A 26,670-nucleotide genomic window follows, 5' to 3' on the forward strand; every position below is an offset into this window, starting at 1 on the left:
TCATAATCTAATTTGATTCAATCCAATTTAGTCCCGATATTGAAGTGCAAATCGGTTATGCTCCGTACACGGATAACTGAAGGTTAGTCCATTTGAGAGATTCAACCTTAATTTTAATTAATTTATGTTAATTGAAGTTACCACACCTATTTACAATAAAATGATCTCAAAAAAGTCATTTTACTACTGAAGCACGGTCTACACCAAATTACAAGGAACTCAGCGAGAAATTACAAAGAACTCGAGAATATACGATGGAGAAATTCCAAAGAACTAAAGAGATGAGGATTTTAGTAATTGATAGAGAGCTATTACCCCTCTGTTAAACTAGTTACGCGATGATGAAAAATCATAAATGAGTATAAATCAACAATAGAGACGAATACACATAATAATTCAATTATAAGAGTAAATAATGTCAAAGAAAATTCTAAGAGTAAATTTCTGAGAACTGTAATTTTGTCGACCAAACTATGAGTATGCTACAACTTTGTCGACCAAACTATGAATCTGCTACAACTTCAGTGACCGATTTTAAATTAGTACAATAATAGCATTTAAAATTATTATACTGCTTCAAATGATAGTGTTTGAAAAAAACACTGTTAGTCCGACTAGAGCAAGGCTAATAGTATAACCAATTACTATCTCTAAATCATCTATAGCCAATTTAATAGCTCATTCATACAATAGTTATCTATAAACCATAAATATACGATCCCACCTCTTATACACACACAACGTATTGGAATTCGTGCTGCAGCTAGCTATAAATCTGTAGCCTGCTTTTCTTCTCTCCCTTCTCTTCTCTTCTCTTCTCTTCCACACATGTGCTTACGACTTGTTGCTATTGTACCCACTCTTATGCTTGCGCAGGGGCCCACGTGACAGGTTGAGCAGGGCGAGGAAGGCAGAACCACGCTAACAATGCCACGTCAGCGGGCAGGAAACTACATCGAACAATGATGTTCTCTTCTTGCTACTCCGTACTACTCTCTCATATTATAAGTTTGATTTTTTCTTACTTAAATTTTTTTAGTTTGTTATATTTTTAGAAAAATTAGCAATATTTACGATAACAAACTAGTTTCATTAAACTTAATCTGTGCTATTATAAAAATTGAATATGTTTTTGTTAGTACTTTGGTTGGTTATTCGTGTTTGAGTCGGTTTTTAAGTTCGTTCACTTCTAAAAATATACTGATATGTGTTTGAGTTTGTTTGCTTTTGGAAATATCTAAGAGTTTTTTTTTAAAAAAAACTTGCATGCTAACTTGGGATGAGAGTCAAACTACTAATTACAACTCATATTTTCTAAAAAAATCCGAGAAAATTCCCACGATGATTTTCACAGTAGCTAAACCATATAACAGTAATAATAAGACTAAAATAGCTTTCACCCATTGCGATGCACATGTATTTTTCTAGTATTGAATATATTTTGATGTATTGAAAATGTTAATACCTTTTGCTACAAGCTTAATCAATTTTTTTAAAAAGTAACTAATAAAAAATTCAAATGACTTATAACATAAAACATAAACAGAGGAGGGAGTATCTTCTTATTTTCCAAGACTTCTCTTACATCAAGTTGATCAATCTTGTGTTTGAATCAAATTAGTTTCCGGTTGTTAAGCATTAATTTTAACAATTTAACCATTTGCAAAAACTATTTTTACAAATAAACCGCTGCCAAAACTTATTTCAAAAATGACCTTTTTGCTTAACGCCAAATCGTGTGGCGCTAAATTTAGACACCTCAGCGCCAAATAACATGGCGTTGAATATACGTTGGCACGCTGACTTAGTCTACCATATGATATATAACTCTAATTAAGAGATATAATACAATAATTAATAAACCTACACTTAAATCCTACTAAAACACACGTAAAGACAGGCCCCCACCAGAGTCAAATTTCAGCAAGTCGTTAAGCCTAGCCTATAAAAACCCCGAACACACGTTACGGCCGCGCCCGTGTGTCTCTCCCCCCACCATCTTCTCGCCCTCGACTCCTCGTCGATCTCCTCGCCTTCAATTCGTCGCGAGTTCGCTCGGCGGCGGCGGCGGCCGCCTCGCCGTGTCTCGATCTCCGGCGGGCGCACCCTGAACAGCTCGTGAGAATCCATCGGGTACTCTCGAGAGCTTCTCTTTCTTCAGATCTAGAAGTTTTTTTTTTCTCTCTCTCTTGCCTTAAACCCTAGCTTTGCTTCGTTTTCGTCTCTAGGATGATCTGGAAGCTTTTTTTTTACTAACGTTGGTTGCTTTTGTTCTAACTGAATCTAGCAGCAGCAGCAATGGCGCTAGTGCAGGTGGGTATGGGGTTGGGCCGCGTCGTCCTCCTCGTCGGCGCCGGTGCGTAAACCTGATCCGATCGATCGATCTCTTCCTCCGATCCGATGAGTCTCGAGTTTTGATTTATTAGTTTTTTGAATCCGCTGTTTGTTTCGATCGATCGTGCAGGCATGGCCGGCTCGGTCGTCATCCGCGACGGCCGCTTCGCCGACTTCGTCGCGGGGCTCCAGGTGCGTGTGCGATTCCGGCTTAGTTTCGCGACGTTGATCCGGCGGGGGATCTGATCGATTCGCCGTTGGTTTAATTTGCAGGAGGCTCTGCGCGACAACGACGGCGGCGGAAGCGGCAGCGGCGGCGGCGTCATCGATCAAATCGAAGAAGCCGTCAAGAAGGTAGTGGCTTGTACGTTTGCGTCTGTGATATCTATGCCTCTCCGTGGTGTTTAAGGCTTTAAGCTGATCGCGCGATGCGGATCATAGTGCCCGTGCGAATTAAATTCAATCAATCTTGGGGGGGGGGGGGGGGGGGCGAATGTGCGATCGATTGATTAATTGCTTGCTTGGTTGCAAACCTCATGTTTTAATTAATGCGTTTGTAATCGAATTCGTTAACTGGATGCTGACATGCCAAGGCATTCGATTGCGTTGCTCGTCCACTTCAATTATGGGAACAACTTATCTAATTTGGCACTTTGTTCGTTTGTTCAGGCGACTATGGAGGTTAATCAGATGATAAGTCAACCAGTTACTGTCATTACTGTAGATCCTGCAGGTAATAATGGAGGTCTGTAGTTCCCCTACTTTGATTGTTTTTTTTTCTTTTTGAACTTAAATAATCATCCGACCTATTCTTAAAAAATAATATATAATATATAAACCCATGCTAAATCATTATTTCTTAAACATATATACCGAACAAGGTATTCCCCATGTCTCAAAATATAAATATTTTTAGAATAGTGCTAAGTCAAATCATGTTTGACTATTAATAGATAAAATATAAAAAAGAACAATAAGTAAGAATAGTGTTATTAGATTTATCATTAAATAAACTATCATAATCTATCATAATGTACAACTTTTTTATTTAAAATATCTTATTTTTTAAATATTTTTAGTCAAAAGTAGTATCTCAAATGCTTATATTTTGGGACGGATGGGGTAATTAACTACTAAGTACTTATTTGCCCCCAACTGCTATTATCATAAATTATCTCAAAGCCAAATTAAGTTATCTTTTTAATTTATGTCCTCCAAAACATATAACAGAGATAAAATGTTTGTACTATCATCTTCTAGCCTCTGGGCTTGGAGCCTTGGATAGTTGGATGTCTTGTCAGTTCGTACAAAATATTTGCTAACACTGAGTGAATTAGTTTCTTTAAAAAAAGATAGAACAGTGAATTAGTTTCTTTAAAAACATGGACATGAATTTGTTCAATGAAATCTTTTGGGGGGATGCCTGTTCAACTTCTGTTTAATCTGCACCTACATGATTGCAAACCTCTTTTTTTTTTCCTATTTGCAGTTGTGACAACGTTGATAGCACCTGCTGCAGCTGCTGGGGCGTTGACCTATGGTTACATGCGCTGGAAAGTACGTTTTTTTCTCTCTAATTGATGACTCTTATATGCTTCGATGATAATAATGTTAAAAACATGGTTTGGATCTTTCAGTTTTCCAACATTATATGCCTCACCGTTGCATTCACGTGGCAATTATTTCAATGTTCATGCGTAATATTGATATTCAGCTATGGTGATCTACTGATCTGATGTTATGTTATTCATGGAGTTCCTTGTTGTTAAATATGCAAGTCCCGTATCATTTCAAAACCTAGGTTATTGTCTTGCTAACATGTACATTTCAAAAGATTGATGTCTTTTGAAACATGTGTTTTTATTTGTACTTTCGAAACATGTGTTTTCTATATTATGCTCTCAAGGTTGTCTGCATAGAAGTTCTTGATTGATTCGATATTTTTAACTTTCTAATTTATTTGGTTTACATAGATATATAACCATATGTTTATACTTTGTACCTGCAACCCTTCAGGGCATATCTATTGCTAGTCTGATGTATGTCACCAAGCAAAATATGGCTAATGCTGTTGCAAGCATGACCAAGCATTTGGAACAAGTGCAGAGCTCTCTTGCAGTAAGTCATCATTTTTCCATCTGAGATAAAATAGTTTCTCTTTTTTCCGCATAAATGAGTAGTAACACTGTTTTTAGGCCATGGTATCGTGTCTTATGATTGTTATTATTTTGAGATATATAACATTTCCCCCAAAAAATATGTAGGCTGCTAAAAGGCACTTAACCCAGCGCATTCAACATTTGGATGATAAGTTGGATCAGCAGAAACAGATTTCCGGGCAAATAAAAGAGGAGGTACACACTTGTTTTAAATTGCAGCAATGGTTTTATAGGACTTGGCCTCCAATGCACCGTTAAAAGGCTCTTTTTCCGTGATTGATTTATAATTAACTAATTTTTGTGTTCTACATGATCTCAATCTCCTTTTCTATATTCAAGGTTACTGGTGCACGATTGAAACTCCAGGATATTGGTTCCGAAATGCAAAAGATCAAACAAGTGGCTCATGGCCTGGTAAGTTTATTTTGTAATATTTTGATCCGTATATTGGATGCTGGTTTTCTAGTGTGTGGTCTTCTATTGTGTTAACATAAATTTTAATGTTGGTTCTTCAGGGTGGAAAGTTGGATTCAATTGAAGCAAAACAGGTAGCCTCCTTCACCTAATTTTCTTCCATCTGTCCACCTTTTTAGATTGTTTCATTTTACTGTCAAGAGTTGTGAAGGTAGTCTCTGATTACTCTGTTTTGCTATCTTCAGAGCAACTTTTGGCATAATTTCTGTTTTCTTGAATTGAGCATACCCAAATTTAGTAACTATTATTCCTAGAATCACACATTCTTGACACCATTAACAGTTTATATGCTGAAACAAACCAAATGATCTTAAAGAATACCAAGATTTTAATGTGGTATTTTTGGGATTTTAAGCCCTACAATATATATAAGCATATTCTCAGTTTATCAGCATGTGAATGACATATAATATCCTTTATTTTCATTCCAAAAAAACGAAACTTGTTCTTCGAGAAACAAAAACCGAAAAGTGTCTTGTGTCATGTGGATATATGCCCCTGTGCCCCAAATACTTGACTTGATATTACTAGTTAAATGTTTCTATTGGCATATTGCTTGTTCTATCTACTTTAGGATTACATTATCTCCCCCATTTAATGATTTCAATTTCAAATAAATATGATTGACACTGATGGTATTCTATCTGCAGAACTATTCATTGGCCGGTGTGATGTACCTCGTCGAATTCATAGAGCAAAACGGTGGGAGGTTGCCTCGTAGCGTGGTAAGTCTTAAGCACACCATACAACAATCCACGCATTACGCATTACGGATTAAAAACCTGTAGCTGTTCATACGACAAATTCATGTACCTAAGGATTTTATTTCCTTTTTTGTACCATATGTATGTATCGGTGTAACGTACGCTTGTGTTCAACTGGTGATGCAGGAACACTTGCAACGAACTGCCAGGCTCTCTGGAATTACTGGAGACCAAAAGCAGCTGCAGGTCAGTGATGCTCTCTCTCACTCTCGCCTTGACATTTTCATGGCAACAGCGTTGCATTCCACTACAGTACTAGCTACTCATTGCTAAATTTTTACTACATAAAAATGATTTTCAGAATTGTGCGAGACTGACTTGGAGGCTTTTGTTTTGTCAATTTTTCAGGGGCTCGGTCAGTTGCTGGCGATCGAGTCGGCGACTCCTGTAGGAAGTGGACTTCACTGTACCTCGGCACGGTTATTCAAGGCAGTGGCATGATGGTCTCTCCTGTAAATCGACGGGTCTAGAATTTTGTATAGGAGTTTAGGAGCTAACATGCGTAGTGCCACTATAGTTCGCTGAATATATCGTGCACGTAGGAGTGAGTTAGGACTAGGGAGGATATGTGTATTTTTTTTTCTCCCTTAATTTTATCTTTTTTGAGTCTTTTGAGTGTAAGACGATGTGCTATGTTACTATAGTTTGGTTGAGTGTCATCTGTTGAATGCGAATTTTGAAAGGTGTGTTCTACTCCCTCCATCGCAAAATATAAACATTTTTAACATAGTATCAAATTAAATATTTTTAACTTTGACCATTAATAGCAAAAAGAATAAAAAAGATCATTGTTCCTAGATTTATCATTAAACAAACTATCATAATATGCAACACTTTTTATTTAAAACATCTCACTTTTATAGATATTGTTGATCAAAGTAGTATCTCGGAGACCACGTCAAGATAAAAAATACTTATATTTTGAGACGGAAAGAGTACTTAGGCACTCTAGCCCTGCATTTAAACCATGTGTTTGTGTCTTTGTTAATCCTTTCGTGAACACGCCTGATAAACCATAGTCTTTTCACATATAGTTACAGTGACTAGACGACTACTTCCATAGATTGCAGGAACCAGGGGCAGATCCAGAAACAAAAAATTGGAGGCTTAATTATATAGTTTATTATTCATGATAAAAAAATTAAAGGGGGTGCTCCGAGGAGTATTCATGGGTCTTGTGAGATCCGCTCCTGGAACCAATAATCATCACGAACTCTCATTTGTTGCCGAGACATGGTGTTACGCATTCATGGTGAGAGAAAGGAGAGAGAGAGAAGAGAAAGCTCCTCACCGTCCTAACTGCACCATCATCAGGAGCTCGTTAACTAGTCTCCCTATCGTGGAGCTCGTCGACGCCATGATCATCGCATCACTCGATCCACCGACGAGCTCTCGATTCGCCACCTAGCTAAAAGCCTAAAACTCGATCCGTTGCCAAGGCCCCGATCCAACATCTACCAAAGAAAGGAGAGGGGAGCGACGGAGACGAGGCAAGGGGGTCGGGCAAAAGAGAAAGAAGAGATTGGGTGAAGACCATATTGGGAGCGGGCAGAGGAGCTATTTATAGTTCTTACTACTAGATTTAGGACGTGTTTAGTGTAAAATTTTGGACTTATATTTGACTTGATAAAGTATGAGGATTGAAATGAAAAAAATATTAGAAACTAACCCCGCGTTAGAAGCTGAATCGTGTGGTTTCTGTTTATAATGTTGGTTTGCACCATTTATAAATGCTAGAAGTCAAATCACCAAACCTCATTGACATGAGAACATACTCAATCATGCACAATTTGATGGAAACATATAACAAGTCAAACAAGTCCATTTTACAAGAAAGGGCCCTTTTTTTTCACTATCGTTATGTATCACACTGCAGTTTTCTTCCCACTGTGTAACCTCAGTGCACCCAGGTAAAGAAACTTACTGAAAATTCAGTAAGTTGGCAATCACTTTGGCCCAGCTTTCCCATACGAATCACGCAGGGTAACCGTCCTGTTGAACACAATGTTCTCAGGTGTCGAGTCTGTGTCCACTGCGAAGTAGCCTGGAATTACAGTAAAACAGGATGATCAGTTGCACATCACGAAACAGGTTGGGTAACAACAATTGTTTGTAGAGGTTGCTGAGATTACCTAGCCGCTCGAACTGGAACTTGTCACCAAGAACCGCAGTCGCAAGCGATGGCACGGCGTAGGCACCCTTGATCACCTCTTTTGAGTTCGGGTTAAGATCACCCAGCCAATCCTCCAGTTCAGCAGGATTCTAAATGGTGCACAGGAAAGAGAATCCATAGGAATTATGTCACTAAGGTGAATTTCAAGTGCAACGCACATTTGTAATAACGGAAAGAATGGCAAGTGGTGAAATACCTCAGAGAGGAATAATTTATCAAATAATCTTACTTCCACCTTAAGTGGTTCAACTCCAGGTGCTGGCTGAGCAACCCAGTGCAGAACACCCTATACGAATTGCAAGTTAGGCATCCAGGTTTCCATTTTGTTAAAAAAAAAATGTTGTCCAAATAGCAGAATCTTATCTGGGTTAAAAAGATTGCAATGAACAAATACCTTAGGTTTAGTAGTCTTTGAAGGGTCATATTCAGCTCGAATTTCAATGATGTCATCTGGATTGTCACCATAAACAACCTCGGTACATTTAATGGGGAATGCATATCTGTAATTAATTAGACAATTACCGTGTTACTGTAAATATGGAGTAAGTGAACTATCAACTGTCAAATAATATCTTTCTCAGCGAAAAGCAGCAGTTTTCTGATTCAATTACCTTAGCAGGGCAGATTTACCAGGAGCTAGCCCGTAGTAATCTTTCGAGTCCTTTAGACGAAAATCAGTTTTTTCGATGTAAACGATTCTTGAGAAAGGAACCTGTAGAACATGTAATTCAATATGAAGGTAAATTGTGTTCAGAGAGACAATGAGCCTACAATTGTTTCATAAGCAAGTTGATCCATAGCATCATCATTTATTTTTCGTATATCATATAGTGAGTATGATAGACACCTTGTAGTAGGATGAAGCATCGTCTGCAGGAGCATCAGGCCACATTTTTCCATCAAGGTCTATGACTTTTTCATCCTCCAAGTTAGTTATTACAACCTAAATTTAACAAAGGGAGGATCCATGAGCATGTTAAGAACTTTACTGAGTTGATGTGGTTTTGGAGCAGGGACTGAAGACCAAACCTTTAGAGGATTCAACACAACCATGGCACGGGAAGCTGTTTTATTAAGCTCTTCTCTGATATGATATTCAAGACGGTCAACCCGAATTAAGCTATTGTCACTGCATGTAAGAAAATGGCAAGTCAAATCAGTAGCAGAATAATGATGTCCACAAAAAAAAAAAGTGATTTCGCATAGACCAAAGCATACTTTATGAAACTCATTCCTTAAGACCTAAAGAACAAACAATTCAATTTACATCAAAAGAACAACAAACAATTCAAGTATCCCTACCTTCTTGTTATTCCAATTCCACAAATAAACGAATTAATTGCAGTTGATGACACTCCACGTCGCCGCAATCCTGCTAGTGTCAACAAACGAGGGTCATCCCACCCATCTACCCACTTTTCTGTCACAAGTCGATTCAACTGCAACAGAACAAAAACCATGAGTGTTCTTAAACCATAGATGAAGCAGTGTAACATTTATCTTGTCAAAAGATTCAGTAACCACCTTTCTTTTAGACATCACAGTATTCGATATGTTTAGCCTCGAATACTCCCAAACATATGGCTGGTACAGGCCCAAGGCAACAAGTAGCCAGTAGTATGACGGGCGACGTATGTCAAACTCGAGCGTGCACAGCTAATGAATAACCACACTTAGTCCACATCATGCCATAATGCAACTAACTCAATCTAATTGAGAAAAGGCAAAGTACCGAATGTGTAATGTTCTCAAGAGAATCCACCATGCAGTGAGCATAGTCATAGCTTGGATAGATGCACCACTTATCACCAGCATGTGGATGAGGAGTGAACTGTATGGTCATCAGAGTGTGAGTTGTGTATTTATCAGGAAATAGACAAGCAAAACACAATTCAGTTGCATTGCTTACTTTTATTCTATATGCTATTAAATCAGACATATTCTTGTTATCATTCTGCATATCTTGTTTCATTCGGAGTGTTGCTGCACCTTCAGCAATCAACCCACGTCTCATGTCTTCAAATAGTTTCAGTGATTCTTCAATGGGTCTATCCCTCCATGGACTATTCATTTTCTTTTCCCTGTATTCCTTGATTTCTTCTGCGGTCTGGCAAGCATATACCAGTCAGCATGTGCACATTTTATTTCTCAAGGGCATGATGTAACAGCTCCACACAACTTCAATTACTGTTGGATCGAAATAATAAAAAAGAGAGCTGGAGGAAACCTGGTGATCCACATAGGCTAGCCCTTTTCGTATTAACTCAACTGCATGCTCATATAAAGCCTGGAAATAATCACTTGTATATGTAACTTTGTAGGGCTCCCATCCCATCCAGTGTACGATTTCCTGAATGTGGTCAATATACTCTTTCTTTTCGGCTTCTGGATTTGTGTCATCAAACCTGTTGTTAAGATATATATAGACATTATCAGTACACATGTTCCCATGAAAGCAAATGAACTGAAGCAGCTAAGGATTTTAAAGTTCTCTGAACAAATTAAGATCAAGCAAAAATCACGAAATCTCAATTAATAATGGAAATGCAGAGCAGAATTATATAGATCCAGCATAACCTGATACATGCAGTATAGATTTATAGGTCTGCCATATTTTAGTACATGGTCTATACAGAATGAGTATACAAAATAAAATTTGCAAAATGGAATAAAACTCTTCTAATGCTTAGAACATTGGCACAAAACTGCCCTTAAAGCAGCATCAAACAGGCCATGAAAGAATATAAAAATGGTAAGTTATCAGGACAAAACTGTTCAAGATTTCCAAGTCAAAATCTTATTACCTAAGGTAACAATGACCATTTCTCTCTTTCGCCAGTCCAAAATCAATAAACATAGCCTGCATAAGATGAAGCATATAAGCATAATCTTCAAAAATGATTTAAGTGGTATGTGCGAAAATACAATTAACGAAAGCAAATATTGAAACCTTGGCATGACCAATATGAAGATATCCATTAGGTTCTGGTGGGAAACGGGTCATCACTTTTCCACCGGTTGCCTTAAGGTGTTTCTCTAAAATCTCCTTACTGTTATGCGCTCTCCATATGTTCCCATCACTATAGAATATTTCTGTATGAACCTGATCATTTCAAGACCACCTAAGTTAATTTCTCATAAATGCATAAAAAAGAACAATTGATCGAGGTACTTACAAGAACAATAACCATAATTACTAAGTATCAAATAACAGTATAGCGTGAAGAATCAGTGGCAGAGCTAGCAGCTAGAACCCATGGGGTCAATCCCATTAAGTTCAAACGAATTTCATGAGAATTGGACAAATTCAAATGGTGATTTCGAAAGGCTGATCAGCTAACCCCACAGCTTGCATGTAGCTCGCCACTGTGAAGAATATGATCACAACACTAATAGACATTTACACAGTTATGGTACCTTAAAATTTTCCTCTGGCTGAGGAAATATAGAGTATGGATTCAATTCCTCCTCAGATGGCGGTGCAGCAGTGACTACTGCAGCTTTTTTCTCCTGCATATCATAGAAGTCATAGGTGAAGTAATGACTACATCATCCTATTTTGAACATGAAGAGCGACCACAGCTCACCAACCTCAACTTTTGCTGCTTTTTCCTTTTTCTTTTTCACTGGTTTTACATTGTCAGCATCTGTCTTTGGACCTAATATCTCTGCAAGCTTCTTGTCAATTTCATCCTGCATGAGAAGAATGTGAGGACAAAATTAGGGGCGATAAATCAATAACATCTAAGGCGAATAATCTATAGGACCATTTTGGCACCTTGGTCGCCTTAGCATCACCCCAGGGGTGCCTCTTCCTAACCTGTCCGCATAGGTTACCAACTGATAAAAGGAAAAGAAGGTAGGGTCAGATACATCATGTCATAAAAACAGAATGATCGAGTCAAATAAATGTGAGGAAGAAGCCAAACCATTAATATGATATCGCTGCTCCAATATAGCCTCCATATTATGCTTTAATACCTCATTGACTGTTGATTTAATCTCTTCAATTGAAACAACCACACCTGCAGGTACAACATTGAAGTCCAGTTAAAATGGTAATATATTGAGATGTTGAACCTTGAATAATCTAATTCATTGAGAACATGCACTAAGGCCTAAGCTAATGTTTCTTAGCATCCAAACAACCACACTATCCAAAACATACCAGAAAATTTTCAGGGTGCTGTATGTGACTATGTTAAAAGGTTCATAAACCAGAGTATCATGTTAGTACACTTGATCAGAGAGCATACCTACACCACAGGCTTCTTCAAACTTCCCAGTATCTAAAGAGTCAGGGCCAGTATTAGTAAGGAATGACAGAGCAGCATCTAGTTGTGCAGGATTCTTTATCTGAAAAGTGGCATAGCAAGGAATACTTTAGGTTCACAGAACTATGATGGTGGTGGCAGAGAAGAAAGATACCCCTTCTTTTGTACTGTGCACTCTCAAGAAGAATAACACATAATGAAAAAGGTAGTGAGCATACCTTCGTTGACACAATATAGTCAATGAGTACAGGACGATGGACAAGCGCATTGGTTGGGTATTTAGTGGCAACCTGTTACATCCACGAGCAAGTCCAGCCTTATAAAACACGCATATAAAATAAACACAATCCACTGATTTTTCGTGGATCATTCACTCGTTCATGTAAGTGCTTACCGTGTACAGGAGGTTCCCAACCGTCTTATCACATCCACTTATACCAGCCTGTTCATTGGCAAGTCCATTAGTTGAAAGAAGAACATAGCATGCCACAGCTTGGGCACTATAAGCCAATGCAAGCTGTGCCACAATGCCAATATTACAGATGCAAAAAAAAAAGCACAATGACATCGAGGTTTGAAGATCTCGATAAGAAGGCAAGTAAACACAATTCTGACATGGGCAGTTACCCTTCCGTCAAACTTGAAATTCAATGCCATGCAAAGCATCACATGATAAAAGATTGCAACTAGTGCAACATCATCCAAGCATATTTTTCAGGTGAAAAAAGGGAACTAAAATTGAAGCGCTCTGACGCTCGCCGCTCGGTGCACCAACGCAGGACAAATTTTCAGGCTTTCAGCAACATAGGAGATCATGGAAATGATGCCCACAGGTAAACTCATCGATGAGAATGGAACCAGGGAACTTCAGCTCTTTGGTGTAAATATAGACAGTTAAATTTTGTCAGCGCAAACAAATTATAATGTTGTAGAAAGTAGATTACTAGATTTGGGCGCCTCCAGAACAAAATTAACCTCAAAATGTCCCAATTGGAATGGAAATTGACTAAACAACTGTGCTTTTAAGATAATTTTAGTCGAGATTGTGCACATCTCTTCAGGCTTCAGCATAATTCCAACCATCAAGTCACTTAAATCCCACTCCCATACTCATAGACGCCATATCAAACGCGAAAAAAACCCCACACATCATCGAATCGAATTGGAAGCGCACGAGCGATGGTAGCAAGCGTCAGCGCGTCACCTCGGCTATGACGGCGGCGAGGTTGGCGGTGACCTTGCTGTTGACCAGAGCGTTCTCCGCCGTGCGCTGGTCGAGCCCCAGCGCCAGCAGCGCCTCCAGCGGCAGCACGGCCGACTTGTCCCCCTCGCCGCCTCCGGTGCCCATCTCCTCCGCCGCCTCCGGCTCCGGCTCCGGCGACCGCGACGACGAGGTGAAGCGAGATGCCTCGAGATGCGAGCTAGGGTTTAGGCGACAGGTGGAGGGAGAGGTAGTGGAGAGGCTTTTGCTGTGTGCGGATTTTTTTCCTTTTTTTGGCCGGAATACGCATTTTGGCCGCGGATATAAATCCCCCACAAGTGTGGGCCCGCGGGGTGGGTGGGCCCACGGGTCACACGGTGGCTAACGGATTTGTTGCTCCGGTTTTGCTGTGACTCACCGTCTTTTCAAAGATGCTTTACAAAGAAGAAGAGAGAGAAAAGAGGTGTTTGAACATGTGAAACTTCACACTTGCTTTGCTCTAGTTCAAAATTTGCTCACATTTTTATTATGGTTTATTTCAGTATGTAGTATTTTTAAAAAGTGTCATTTGTTTTTTAAAAAAATAAGTAGTAGTGTTGGTAGAATTTTCCCAATTGCTATGATGCACATGGCCTATGGCTGCAGAACATAATTTGGTGTTCTTTGTAAAATTCAGCACAAATACAGTCAATTTAGGGTGTGATTCCGGATTATCTTCAAATCTCCATGTGGGCTAAGATTATGTTTGACTGGATGAGAAACGAGAAGACTAAGTTATTAATACATGATTAATTAAGTGCTAATTATTTTAAATTTAAAATTTATATTAGTATGATTTTCTAAAGCAATATTTATATAGAATTTACTTGGACATATCGTTTATCAGTTTAGAAAACATGCACTTAGAAAAATGATGGATTTTTTCTCTTAGTCCCTCGGTCAAACGCAACTAGTAGAAAATGATGGAGTACAATAGAATTCGGTATCTTCTTTGTATGTCCTGACTTGCAAGTTGTTGGTATTTGACCTTTGATTTGAACTAAAAATAATCAAGACGAGTGGACTGAATCAAGGACTTGTCCGCCACGGAACCGTGGTCACTACTCCTAGGTGGATTCCTGGAATCTAAAGAATCTGTTTTGTCTCTTGGATAGCGATGAATAGCATGTACAGGCGACGTGGCTGCTTGCGATGCATCTGTATCTTATCGTTTCCATGACACAGATAGCATGAACAGGTGACGTGGCTCCACCGCTAATTATATAATACTCCAGTAGAAAAGAACACTTCAATAAGTAGTTTGTTTTAGGGATTATAGGCTGGTTTGGTTTGAGATCTAAATTAGACTTACCAATATTTAGTAATTTCAATAGTGTTTAGTGTCTATTTGGTTTGAAGCTAAATTTTGGCCTGCCTAAGAAAATAAGCTATTTCAATAGTGAACTTAGACTATTTTGGCTTTAATCCAAAGACAATTTTGCCTTACCAAAATTACTTATGCCAAAACTTATCAAAATTTAACATTGATAAAATTTGGTAAGGCCTATTTAGACCACAAACCAAAACAACCCTATATCTTTCATGAAAAAGAATACATGTTTAATTACTCCTCGCAAGTTGCAAATGCAAGGGTAGGAGTAGTAAGCATTGTCATTTGTCACTCAAAATATTGCAGCTTTGGTCTATAACTGTGGCCTATAGTTGACTTGCCGACTGCTCATAAAAAAACAGGATAAATCATAAATGTCTCCTTCCTTCGTTCAGGTTGGGTCAGGACTACCTTCCATCTGGCCCAACTAAGCCCAAAAGTTCCTCGGAGCCCAAAGATGAAGTAGCTCAGTCCATGGCCTGCTGTGGAAATAAGTTCACCGGAGGTCCCTCAATTTAACAGCGAGATTTTTTGAGGTCCCTCAACCACAAAACTAGAAATGTTCACCCCTAAACTCATTCAAACCGTTCACAAGAGTCCCTTGGCAGTATAGGTGGGTGGTTTCGCTTACGTGGCATCCTAGTCAGCAAAAAAAAATTAAAAAAATTCGTGGGGCCCACATGTCAGCTACAGTTTATTTTTTCTTCTCTTTCCTCTCCTCTCTCTTTGCCGATGGCGGGTGGCGATGGGCAAGCGTGCGGCTGGAGTAGGTGGAGGGGCGACGTCAGCGCGCTAGAGCAGGCAGTGTCTCCGGGCGAGCGCGGCTGCGGCGGCGGCAAGCGGCGGGCCAGCGTGACGGCGGGCAAGCGGCAGCTCCGAGCGTGGGCAGTCCGCGGCCGGAGCAGGCGGAGCGGCGGCGTCTACGGGCGTGGGTGAAGCAGAGAGGCAGGGGACGCGGGAGGGGGGCGGCGGGCGAGCGGCGGCGAGGCGTCGCCTCTTTCCCCCTCTCCCGCCGGCCTCATCTCCCCCCCACTCCGTCCGCTCCCGACGTTGCGGCCCCCTCCTCCACCTGCCGTGCTCGTCCGCTCGCCCGCCGTCCGCTCTGCCCGCAACCCGCCGCGCTTGTCTTCCGCTCGCCCGCCGCCGTCCAACGCCGCTCCGCGTGCCGCCGCGCCGCCCACCTCCGTTCGTGCTGTGGGAGGAAAAGCTAAGGCCGGTGCCGTCCAAGCCCGGCAACCTGTCGTTCTTCGACCTCATGAGCATCCCTGGCAAGCTCAGGGCCGGCCTTGGCGCGCTCGGCATTCGACCGCCACCCCCTTTGATTCATCCGCCACCGGCGGCGACATCTCCGTCGGCCGCGGGGATCCCCTCCCGGAGCAGGAGCCCGTCCCGGATCTCGCCCCCACCTCCCGCCGCGGTCGCCCACAATCCGCCGCCACTCTCGCCGACCGTCGCGCCCGCTCCTGCCTGCTTCGCCTGCCGCGGCCGCGCTCGCCCTCCGCCGCTGCCGCCGCTCTCGCCGGCCGTCGCCCCGCACGTCTCGGCTCGTCGAAGAAGACGAGAGAAGAGAAGAAAGGGGAAAAAAGAAGGGATGTGGGGCCCGCACCATTTTCTCTCACTTACATGTGGGCCCCACGTACCTTTTTTTTGCTGACTAGGATGCCACGTAAGCGAAACCACCCACCTATACTGCCAAGGGACCTCCTGTGAACGGTTTGAATGAGTTTAGGGGCGAACATTCCTGGTTTTGTGGTTGAGGGACCTCAAAAAATCTCGCTGTTAAATTGAGGGACCTCCGGTGAACTTATTCCCCTGCTGTGTGTGCTCGTACAAGACAATATGGCCCATTAGCTGGCGCAATAGCCCCAATGTATTCAGGCTCTGTTTGTTTTAGCTTAGGATTATTATAATCTAAATTATTAAGAGTAAGCTGAAACAAACAGATAGCTTATTATGATATATTATTACTACTTCCTCCATTTCGTATTATAAGATTTTTCTAGCATTGCCCACATTCATATATATGTTAATGAACCTAGACATATATGTGTGCCTAGATTTATTAATATATAAACAAGTTCAAATTCAGTTCAAACTTGCTTTGAACTAGTTAGTAAAGTAGTTAATGTTAATATCTAAGTAATTGAAAAAGTTTCATACTCATTTGAATTGGGTATATACTCAATTTCAACAATGGTGCCCGGGCACCATGGAGCACCAAACAAATTTAATATATATATATAGTAGCTCTATTATACACCCCTCCCACCTCCCTCCCGTCGCTCCTCTCTCGCGCCCCTCCCTCCTCCCGATCTCTCATCCTCCCCTCCTCAATCTCTCCTTTTCTTCTTTTTTTTCTCTCCCTCCTCCTTCTCTCTTTTTTAGAAAAATTAAAAATAAATCTCTCCTTTTCTTCTTTTTTTTTTCTCTCCCTCCTCCTTCTCTCTTTTTTAGAAAAATTAAAAATAAATTAGTGAATTCAAGACTTGAACCCATGATCTCATGGTTCATGGCGAGCACTTGTAACCAAATCACCATATGATGGTTTGTGAACAAATCATGTACCTTTAACAATCATACCTTGTTACTATGATTCGGCAGTAACATTATCCCAGAAGGATAGTAACATCATATGTTACTAAAAAATGTATAGGTTGTTACTGCACTTTTGGCAGTAACAATATGACGAAATTTGCAGTAACAGAGAACATGCATAGTAACAGTGGCCCTATAGTAGTAATGTTTTTTTAATCTAGTATTTTAAATCTCAATCTTTAGAGAGTACTAACGTACACGTCATGTCTTATTTTTCTAACCCATTTGCATCATGGCGTTCGTAAAAAAGAAGCGCTTAACGAAACTAGAACCATCATAACTAAAAAAGAGGTAAATCTCAATCTTTAGAGAGCAATATCTCTCACATCATATCTTGTATTTCCAATCCGTTTGCACCATGAAGTTCATAAAAAACGTTTAACGAAACTAGATCCATCATGGCTACTTTTTGACGTTGTTACTATGATAATGTTGTCTTGTTACTGCACGGTGACCGTCCTGTTACTGCACGATTCCTGCAAGACGAGAGCAGCAAAGTGGTGGGCGGGGGAGGGAGTGGTGGGCGGGTTTGACCGGCAGGAGGACGCTTTGACCGAGGTGGGAGGGGGGGTTTTGGGCCCTAGGGAGGGTGGGGGAGGTGGGTTTGATCCATGGGAGGGGGGTGTAGAATAGATTTTATATATATATATATATATATATATATATATAGCAATGCTAGAAAGTCTTATAACCCAAAACGGAGGTAGTATAATCTAGTAATCCACTCTAAATGTGCTTTTTTAAAAATTATTGGGTTGCTAACACCTAACAACCAGCTAATAATCCAGAGAAACAAATAGCTAACAACTTAGGCCCTGTTTGATTCAGCTTAGGATTATTATAATCTGGATTATTAGGAGTAAGCTGAAACAAACAAGTAGATTATTATGCTAGATTATTATAATCTATAAGCCAGATTACTATAATCCAATAATCTCCTCTAGAGGAGCTTTTTCCAGTTTATTGAGTGGCTAAAGACCCACTACTTTTAGATGCCTCTAATAATTCAGAGAAACAAACAACTCGTAGCTTATTTTATGTTAGCTTATTATAATCCAGCTTAGAGTAATCTGATTTAATAATCTAGATTACAATAATCTTAAGCTGAAACAAACAGGGTCTTATTCTATGTCGACTTATTATAATCCAATTTATAGTAATATGTCTCAATAATCTTAAGCTGAAACAAACAGAACCTTACTAATCCTCTATTTGGAATATATGAATTTCATGGGGGCAGACCAATTTTTACATTTGTTTTAAAAAAACTACTAACGACTATATGAATATAGGATAATTTGGTGTGTTCATATAATTTTTGAATAAATTAGGAAAATTATATCGTAAAAATGTGCGAATTAAAAAAATACCATCATACGTGAGAATGCCACTTGGGGCTTGGGCCATTTTCCAACTCTGTACGACTGTACCCGTGTATCGATCACATTGGCCCTAGATTGCTTGCTGTTTTGGGGTTAGCTTATAAACAACAAAACTATACAAAATTAACATGCATTCATGTGTTCAGCTTTAGAACCAGAAATGAAGCTAGACAAGGGGGCAATTTGATCAATGGGCCCCTTGTACCTGTATCTTAAATAAATTCTTAATAATGCCCCAAAAGAAGATTTGACAAGAGAGCTAGCAAATGCTTTGCTACTTTGCTAACAACATCTTGTCCAATTAATCTATGGTCCCTTCAGCGCCTTAAGCAAAAAACTATATATGGTCCCTGTGGAGACACTGTGGATTGTAGATCAGATCACACAGTTCATAAATTTTACATGGTACAGCAAATCTCAATCAGTGCACACCATAAAACTAGATAACCGTAGCGTCCTGACACTTCCATGTGCATTGCATTGCATCCAACCCAATCATCTCTTCAATTCCAACTGACATGAGTTCATTTTTCTGACGTCTTCAATTCCAACTGCCATGAGTTCATTTTTCTGGCATTTCGTAAGTTGACAATGAATTAATTGGAGATATAAATTGAATTATTCATGGTAAGAAGATCCAGATGATAGTGAGTAGTGTGAGTGCCAATGTGCCATGCATTAGTTTATCTACAGGTTGTTGCTGTTGTGAGATCGAAAGTCAGAACCATTCCAGAGCTAATCAAATTAAGTTCAGAGCCAGTACTGATTGATCGAGTGCTAGCCTGAAAACCTGAACATGTCAAGAGTGGAGATCACTGCTGCGAACATGCATGAAAGGGAAAGTACAACTAATTAGCAGCAGCAACAGCCAAACAAATTTGCTATTAAAATTCCCTTACGATGTACGTTTGGCATCAGGATTACGAATCATTGTCCTCTTTCTTTAACGATATGATCTCCTTTTCTGATAATTGTCCGGTGTTTCATCACGCACAAACATGCGCTTCTACTGCACTAGATTCTCCATGACACACGCATGTTTTCCTTTACCTTTTTTTTTTTTTTTGCTTTCAAGTTAGTATAGTACACGATCATCATTATTATTTTTTTTCTTTTTGATTAAATCGTTAGAGATCAGGACCACGCAACCAACACAAAAACACATACACCTTCAAGCTTCAAGAGTCATCAACCAAACAAACAATTAACCTATAACACACGCAATGCAGGCATGCATGAGCTTTAATTTATAGTTAGTTATCTAAGCTTTTATTTTTAATCATGCATACATGCATGGCTGCTTTGGAATTTAGGACCAAAGAGCCTAACGAGAATTTGCAAAGTCGCAACGGGCTTTCCATCTCTTCCTTTTTCTCGTCCACGGAGTTGTTGGAGGCCGGCAATAAAGCAGAGTCATTGGCCGAAAGCTACAGTGGCTGCACGGCATGCATGTTCAGAATTCGAACGGATAAAGGAAATCATCCGTAGCAAATGGAAGTTCAGAGTTCAGACTGCTGGATAATGACAGATTTAAACTCGTGCGTAATGTTGTAAAGCTACGTTGCCTAACCATTTAAATTTGCAGCTGCAGGTGCCCAGTACATGAACTGCTTCTTTTGGGTAGGTTCGGGGTTAATTCTGGCCAAACTCTGACCTGCATTCTCTCTCAAAAAAGGCGAAAAGGACTCCAACCAACTAAAATTCAGTGTTCAGCAACCAACGTTTTGCCAACTACCGTTCATTAGCTGTGGCCCTTCCGACAGCTGATGATCCATCTGACAAAAAACGATCGAGCTTGATCGAAACACTAGACTTGTACGACAATGTGACATTAAAAACAGTACAATTTTCATAATTTGCATAAATCGAAAAGAAAAGTGTTCCAAATAGAGCTTAATTACTTAGCAAAGACCATTTTCCTTCGTGAAAAGGAAATGAAAAGTTCCATAGGCTAAAACTCCACCAACTCACATGCTCTCAAGAGTGCAAAAAACTCCAGTAGCAAGTACTAGCAACTTGGACCCCAATCATCAGGCCAGAGACTGGCTCAACAAGATAGCTTGCAGACTCAACAAATGCTTGCAACGAACCTGCACTGCATTGTCCCTTTCATCATCACGCATTGTTATGCTATTGCTGCCCAGCCACTTCCTCTCAACATCTTCTCATGTCTTTTTGTAAAAGAAAAGAGAAAAAAAAAAGAGAGGCTATGTACACTTTGCAAGTTGGGATACACAATTACACATCGTGTGTATGACTGGAACATCATTATTATGTTGTGTGGGCTAGCAGCCCTTTTTGTCTTGCAAAATATGCATAAATCTCCCAAAGCCTAGTGCAAATCACGTTCATTGTTTCTTTTTATTTAAACTCAAATCACGTCGAGATTGTTGGAGAGGCGATCACACACAGCCAGCTGCATTTTTGAATTGAACGGGTAAGCGGCATCCGTGCGCGATCTGAGCCGTTGATTCCACCGAACGCCCCCGGCTGCTACGACACCTCCGTGTGGGGCCCACGTGACAGCGACCCACTCGCCCAACACTCCGCCGCTCCATTTAAGGCCAAGCTGTTTGCACGCAGCCACTACTCGAAGACGAATCGTAAAAGCTCAAAAAAAAAAAAGAGAAAAAAAGAAAAAAAAGGGAGACGCGGCCATGGCGGGGACGGGGAGCTTCAAGGTGACGAGGATCTCGGAGGGGGCGGTGAAGCCGGCGGCGGCGACGCCGGAGGAGACGCTGCCGCTGGCGTGGGTGGACCGGTACCCGACCCACCGCGGGCTGGTGGAGTCGATGCACATCTTCCGGTCGGGCGCCGACGCGGCCCCGGGCGTCATCCGCGACGCGCTCGCCAGGGCGCTGGTCTTCTTCTACCCGCTCGCCGGGCGCATCGTGGAGCCCGAGGCCGGGTCCCCCGCCATCCGGTGCACCGCCGACGGCGTCTACTTCGCCGAGGCCGCCGCCGACTGCAGCCTGGAGGACGTCCGCTTCCTGGAGCGCCCCCTCCTCCTCCCCAAGGAGGACCTCGTCCCCTACCCCGGCGACGACCGCTGGGGCGTCGAGCCCCACAACACCATCATGATGATGCAGGTAACCTCGCCCTCGCCCTCGCCTCCATTGATTGGAATGTTTTGCTGCTTCGAGTGAATCTGCGATTGCGTGAGCACGGGCGAGATCCGGTGGGTGTCGTGGGCGGTGGTAGATCTGAGGCGAGGCGAGCGAGAGAGTGAGCGAAGCGGAGGCGAGAGGTCAAAGGGGAGGGAGATGGTGTCGTGGTGGGAAGCTTCTTTTTCTTTTTTTTTTCTTTTTGAGTTTTTCGCTGTTTTTTTTCTCTTCCTGCCGCGTCAGAATCAGATTGGCGGGCCGAGTCGACGGGAGAGCGGTGTGGCTGACTGTGTCGGTTGAGGGAGGCTGACATCTGGGCCCCACCATTCAGTCGTTGACAAGAGAATTAGTAGTACTGAGTACTGACTAACAAAAATGCATCGAGTAATTACGTGCCAAATCCTCGCCTGAAACAGTGAAGAACTTCTGAAAGCTTGAGCAGAGACCACTCTGTTTTCTGTTCAAGTTTTCAGAAACTTTTTCATTTACTTTAGTTAGAGCATACGAGGGGGACTCTGGAACCGATTAAGAAAATATTTTAGCTATAACTCACTTATTATCATCATGTATTTTAACATCCGTGTTAGCTTAAACTCTATCGAAATCGAAGTAAATTAAACAAGTGCTGCATAATGATCTTCATGCTTTTGCCAAAAAAAATCTTGCTGCTGCATGATGATGTCAAGGGTGATAGCGTGACGCGACGAGAAACGCGATCTATTTTTGGAAAGCTTTGCTGGGGTTAGTTCCTCTCGGAGTAGTATTATAGTATGAGGCTATGAGCCAAACCAAGCCGCCGCGAGAGCTCAGCTTTGACGTCACGTCACGGCGGGGTCGCCGGTGATGAGATGACGAAGCGGATATGCATGCGAAGGCCGCGTCGGCATTTGACCGCGTCGCGCGCGCGGGGGATCCGGGGACACCGAGTCGCCGTCAAAGAAGGAGACGGGAAAAGAAAAATCGTCGCCTCCTGCCGCTTCAGACAAAGCAACCGAGCTAGGATCCAGCAATGTTAGGCAGCGCGTGACGGAGGCAGTGATGAAAGCGGTAACGGAAATTCACAACCGATCGAGCATAGTTTTCGTAAGAGTGATACCGTTTTCGATTCAAACTATATACTCCCCCATTTCATAATGTTTCATTAACATCTATATGAATAGATGTGAGCAATACTAAAAAAATCTTATATTATGAAACAGAAGTGGTATAAAATTTAATCTTTTTAATTTCTTTTGACATCTATTGCCAGAGGCGAATCTAGAGCACGAAGGACCCGAGTGCACACTTTATTTACGCATGTAATAGAAATCTAAGTCTAATATATACAATGACAAAAAATGCTTACAAAAATGAAAAATCTGGTAGTACATGTCTACATAGCAATGGGCAAAATACATAATTAAGCTGAAGTTTGGGCTGCACTTAAGCAATTTGGCTTTCATGGGCTGCCTGCAGCCTGCTGGGCAGCTGAAGGTGGTGCACACATTTTTTTATAGGGAGCGCACAAAAGGTGAAAATTAGATGCTAATAACTAAAAACTAAAATTTTCCCTGGTGCCTGTGCACTCGGCAGGGTGAACGTGGCGTCACCCCTGTCTATTGCAGTCGTCACTTTTTCTAGATAATGGAAAATGATTTACATCTTCGGTCGCACAATCAATAAGTTTTGGTACCTAAAAAAAATCAAGCCATAAGTTGATGGGACAAACTCCCAACTCCCTTAAAATGTTCCAAAATCACATAGTTTTTAGCATGTAATTTGGTAGGTGCTATGTCATTTAAAGTGAAAAAGAACCCCTTGGTTACCTTTTTAAAAGTATAACATTATTGCACATAGTATATTGCAATCGTTACTAAATAGTTAAATTGATAAATATTTTAATTTCCGATAAAACGAGAATCGTTTTCGTACAGATGCTGTGGTTTGTGTTGTTTTTTTTTTCTCTATAAGACAGAACATATCAAAGGCAAGGCACTGAGTGAGTCACTTGGCTTTGGCATGCATGTTGATGAGACAGTAGTGTGCGACTTGGCTTCGACTTCAGGCTTGCGCCGGCGAAGCTTTGAGTGGTTAGGTAGATCTGCACTGCCGTTAGCGTGGAGGGATTTCTCTCTAGATAACCTCATGTGCATGAATCCATGTGGCAAAGCAAAATCAAAATTGATGCTGCAACAACATACGTGGTAGGTGACGGAGGTATGCCACCATCCACACTACTACACCTACACTGCTTTTTTCGCAAACGCACAAAAAAAAATTACACGTAATTATATTAGACTACTACACTGCTTTCGTAGAAGATTCGTTAGCCTTAGCAAACCACATGCATGACACTGTGACAGTGTGAACTGCACACCGGGAGTACACAATCTGGACACGAGAATTGCTGGATATGTGTGTTTCTGGTTGTCATTGACAGTTAGTGTCGTCTGAATGTGTTGCTTTTAAGCTAAGGCTTGAAGACCTTTAATCAACTTTTAGTTGCTTGTTCTTGAGTAGAAAGTACTTTTAGCTTCCCGTGTCCACCGACAGGTAGCTGAGGTAGCGAGGTTGTTGAAGAGGAGCTGTATGGACGGACGTCTCACGAGGGTCTTTTTCAACTAGTGTTTAGTAGTTTGGAGTAGTGTGGGCGCTTGCTGTTGAGATGTTCAGATGGCATCTTCTCTCATTCTTTCTTTGTCCTTTTTTCCCTTGCATCGCCATCAAGGCATCGCCCATGCTGTGGATGCATTTGACAGAAAAAATGACGATTCCATCTTACATAACACTGTGAAAACCGAATATTCATGATTGAGAATCCACATTATCGATCAAGACAACTTGTGGGAATCGAGATCGAATTTGTGACCATTTGCATGACATTTTTGGATCCTTGATTATCATGCCAAATTGTTTCTGGTTACATACACAAAATTTTCTCAGAACATGCATGCCAATTTTTCTCAGAACATGCATGCCAATGTATCATACTGATCGAATTCTTCAGAGCTGAGCTAACCTCAAGTTGCATATGACTTCAGATCACCAAATTCACCTGCGGCGGGTTCGTGATGGGGCTCCGGTTCAACCACGCGTCGGCGGACGGCATGGGCGCGGCTCAGTTCATCAACGCGGTGGGCGACATGGCGCGGGGGCTCCCGGAGCCGAGGGTGAAGCCGGTGTGGGACAGGGAGAAGTTCCCGAACCCGAGCATCAAGCCCGGCCCCCTGCCGGGGCTGCCGGTGCTGGCGCTCGACTACATCGTCCTCGACTTCCCCACCGGCTACATCGACGGCCTGAAGGCGCAGTACAAGGCGCACAGCGGCAAGTTCTGCTCCGGCTTCGACGTGCTGACGGCGAAGCTGTGGCAATGCCGCACCAGGGCACTCAACCTCGAGCCCGGCGCCACCGTGAAGCTCTGCTTCTTCGCCAGCGTGCGCCACCTGCTGAAGCTGGACAGGGGGTACTACGGCAACTCCATCTTCCCGGTGAAGATGTCAGCGCCGAGCGAGACGGTGCTGTCGTCGTCGGTGATGGAGGTGGTGGACATGATCCGGCAGGCGAAGGAGAGGATGGCGGTGGAGTTCTTCCAGTTCGCCAAGGAGGAGACGGAGCAGGACCCGTTCCAGATGACGTTCAACTACGAGTCCATCTACGTCTCCGACTGGAGCAAGCTCGGGTTCGCCGAGGTGGACTACGGCTTCGGCCCGCCCAAGTTCGCCGGCCCGCTCGTCAACAACGACTTCATCGCCTCCGTCGTCATCCTCAAGGCGCCGCTGCCGCTCGACGGCACGCGGATGCTCGCCAGCTGCGTCACCAAGGAACACTCGGAGGAGTTCGTCCGCGGCATGAAGGAGGACCTGCCATGAACTGAGCAAATGAGGTGATGAGCTTTTTTTCTTTTGTTACTTGAAGCTGCTGCTTGTGAGCTGAAGTGAAGGGCTTCTTCTAATAGGGAGGGGAACACATGCTGGTGAAAAATGATGTTGTTGTAAGAGGCGTATTTTGTTTGTATTTATTTGTTTCTTTACTCTTGGTTAATACGGATTCGAGTTATGTTCTTAGACAGTTTAATATTTGTACCATTTGATATGGGAATAAAAGAAAAGATATACTCTCCATTTGATTATTTGATGTCCATATGCTGTAACTTTTAGTCCATCTATCTCACCAAAAATATATGGCAATGTAGCCAAAAACGATATCTTAAGCCTCTGGAGTTACATTATACGTTATAGAAGTCCTTATAAATGCTCTTTGGATAAATTATATTTATATGTAAGGACCACCTATAAGGAATAAGAAAAATCTTGCCAGATGGGAAAAGGGAAAGAAGGTTGAAGAACACTCAAGCGTCGTTGCTGTCACCACCGGATCCGTCCGTGAGTGCCGCCGCTAGGGATGAAAATAGTCGGAAACGGTACATTATTTTATTATTTTTTCGAAAACGAACGGAAACGGTCAGGAAATTTTCATATTTATGAATTCATCTATTTAGTGTCAACTTCAATGCCACGCTGATAAAAATTTTAAAAATTAATTTTTGAAAACGGTAACATCGGTAAAAATATTATTATTATATTAGTTTTGCGGAAACGGTATCGGTACGGTCGGGAAATTTCCATACCGTTTGCACCCCTAGCCGCCGCTACTGATCCATTGCTAGAGTGCCATTGCTACCATCGCCCCTCGTGTTTGCGAGCACCATCGTTGTTGCCAGCTCCTCCCGCGAGCGCCGTTGTCCTCACTAGATTCCACCCTAGTGTATTTTTTATCATAAATACAATGTAACAAGTGCTACTTCCTCAGTCCTGGAATATGTAACAATATAAAAATAGATGAAATATGTTCTATTACTATGG

General features: G+C 41.7%; 3 protein-coding genes across 3 annotated transcripts; 2 read left to right on the forward strand and 1 right to left on the reverse strand.

The window, feature by feature from the left end:
- The first annotated feature begins 1,993 nt into the window (after positions 1 to 1,993).
- LOC107276490 (uncharacterized) lies at positions 1,994 to 6,420 on the forward strand. The gene is made up of 13 exons (XM_015789347.3): positions 1,994 to 2,133; positions 2,291 to 2,356; positions 2,465 to 2,526; positions 2,608 to 2,688; positions 3,004 to 3,067; positions 3,824 to 3,891; positions 4,351 to 4,452; positions 4,599 to 4,688; positions 4,833 to 4,907; positions 5,009 to 5,041; positions 5,618 to 5,692; positions 5,858 to 5,917; positions 6,080 to 6,420. The coding sequence occupies exons 2-13, from the start codon at positions 2,299 to 2,301 to the stop codon at positions 6,170 to 6,172; spliced, it is 861 nt and encodes a 286-aa protein (XP_015644833.1). The 5' UTR covers positions 1,994 to 2,133; positions 2,291 to 2,298; the 3' UTR covers positions 6,173 to 6,420.
- A 1,069-nt stretch (positions 6,421 to 7,489) lies between these two features.
- On the reverse strand, positions 7,490 to 13,615 carry LOC4325653 (glutamine--tRNA ligase). Its single transcript, XM_015766304.3, has 22 exons — positions 13,383 to 13,615; positions 12,573 to 12,620; positions 12,397 to 12,468; positions 12,161 to 12,260; positions 11,834 to 11,929; positions 11,683 to 11,744; positions 11,496 to 11,597; positions 11,322 to 11,414; positions 10,855 to 11,007; positions 10,709 to 10,764; positions 10,132 to 10,309; positions 9,814 to 10,011; positions 9,637 to 9,735; positions 9,429 to 9,560; positions 9,207 to 9,343; positions 8,934 to 9,033; positions 8,752 to 8,847; positions 8,516 to 8,616; positions 8,299 to 8,404; positions 8,101 to 8,190; positions 7,864 to 7,993; positions 7,490 to 7,775 (listed from the first exon to the last, which is right to left on the reverse strand). Exons 1-22 carry the CDS (start codon positions 13,524 to 13,526, stop codon positions 7,678 to 7,680), a joined length of 2,391 nt encoding a protein of 796 aa, XP_015621790.1. The 5' UTR covers positions 13,527 to 13,615; the 3' UTR covers positions 7,490 to 7,677.
- Positions 13,616 to 21,322: 7,707 nt separating this feature from the next.
- AT9 (acyl transferase 9-like) lies at positions 21,323 to 25,937 on the forward strand. The gene is made up of 2 exons (NM_001401471.1): positions 21,323 to 21,814; positions 24,850 to 25,937. The coding sequence occupies exons 1-2, from the start codon at positions 21,383 to 21,385 to the stop codon at positions 25,675 to 25,677; spliced, it is 1,260 nt and encodes a 419-aa protein (NP_001388400.1). The 5' UTR covers positions 21,323 to 21,382; the 3' UTR covers positions 25,678 to 25,937.
- Positions 25,938 to 26,670: the final 733 nt, after the last annotated feature.

The sequence above is a fragment of the Oryza sativa genome, chromosome 1 (assembly GCF_034140825.1).
Source record: "Oryza sativa Japonica Group chromosome 1, ASM3414082v1".
NCBI classification, from domain to species: Eukaryota; Viridiplantae; Streptophyta; class Magnoliopsida; order Poales; family Poaceae; genus Oryza; species Oryza sativa.

What these genes read in the sequence shown, in the direction of transcription:
- LOC107276490 (XM_015789347.3), top strand. Translation starts at nt 2,299, where the DNA reads ATGGCGCTAGTGCAGGTGGGTATGGGGTTGGGCCGCGTCGTCCTCCTC. An exon ending in TCGAAGAAGCCGTCAAGAAG is followed by an intron (nt 2,689 to 3,003) that starts GTAGTGGCTTGT and finishes TCGTTTGTTCAG; the next exon opens with GCGACTATGGAGGTTAATCA. An exon ending in ATTCAATTGAAGCAAAACAG is followed by an intron (nt 5,042 to 5,617) that starts GTAGCCTCCTTC and finishes TTCTATCTGCAG; the next exon opens with AACTATTCATTGGCCGGTGT.
- LOC4325653 (XM_015766304.3), bottom strand. Translation starts at nt 13,526, where the DNA reads ATGGGCACCGGAGGCGGCGAGGGGGACAAGTCGGCCGTGCTGCCGCTG. An exon ending in TAATAGCATATAGAATAAAA is followed by an intron (nt 9,736 to 9,813) that starts GTAAGCAATGCA and finishes ATGACCATACAG; the next exon opens with TTCACTCCTCATCCACATGC. An exon ending in GGTAAATCTGCCCTGCTAAG is followed by an intron (nt 8,405 to 8,515) that starts GTAATTGAATCA and finishes AATTAATTACAG; the next exon opens with ATATGCATTCCCCATTAAAT.
- AT9 (NM_001401471.1), top strand. Translation starts at nt 21,383, where the DNA reads ATGGCGGGGACGGGGAGCTTCAAGGTGACGAGGATCTCGGAGGGGGCG. An exon ending in ACACCATCATGATGATGCAG is followed by an intron (nt 21,815 to 24,849) that starts GTAACCTCGCCC and finishes ATATGACTTCAG; the next exon opens with ATCACCAAATTCACCTGCGG.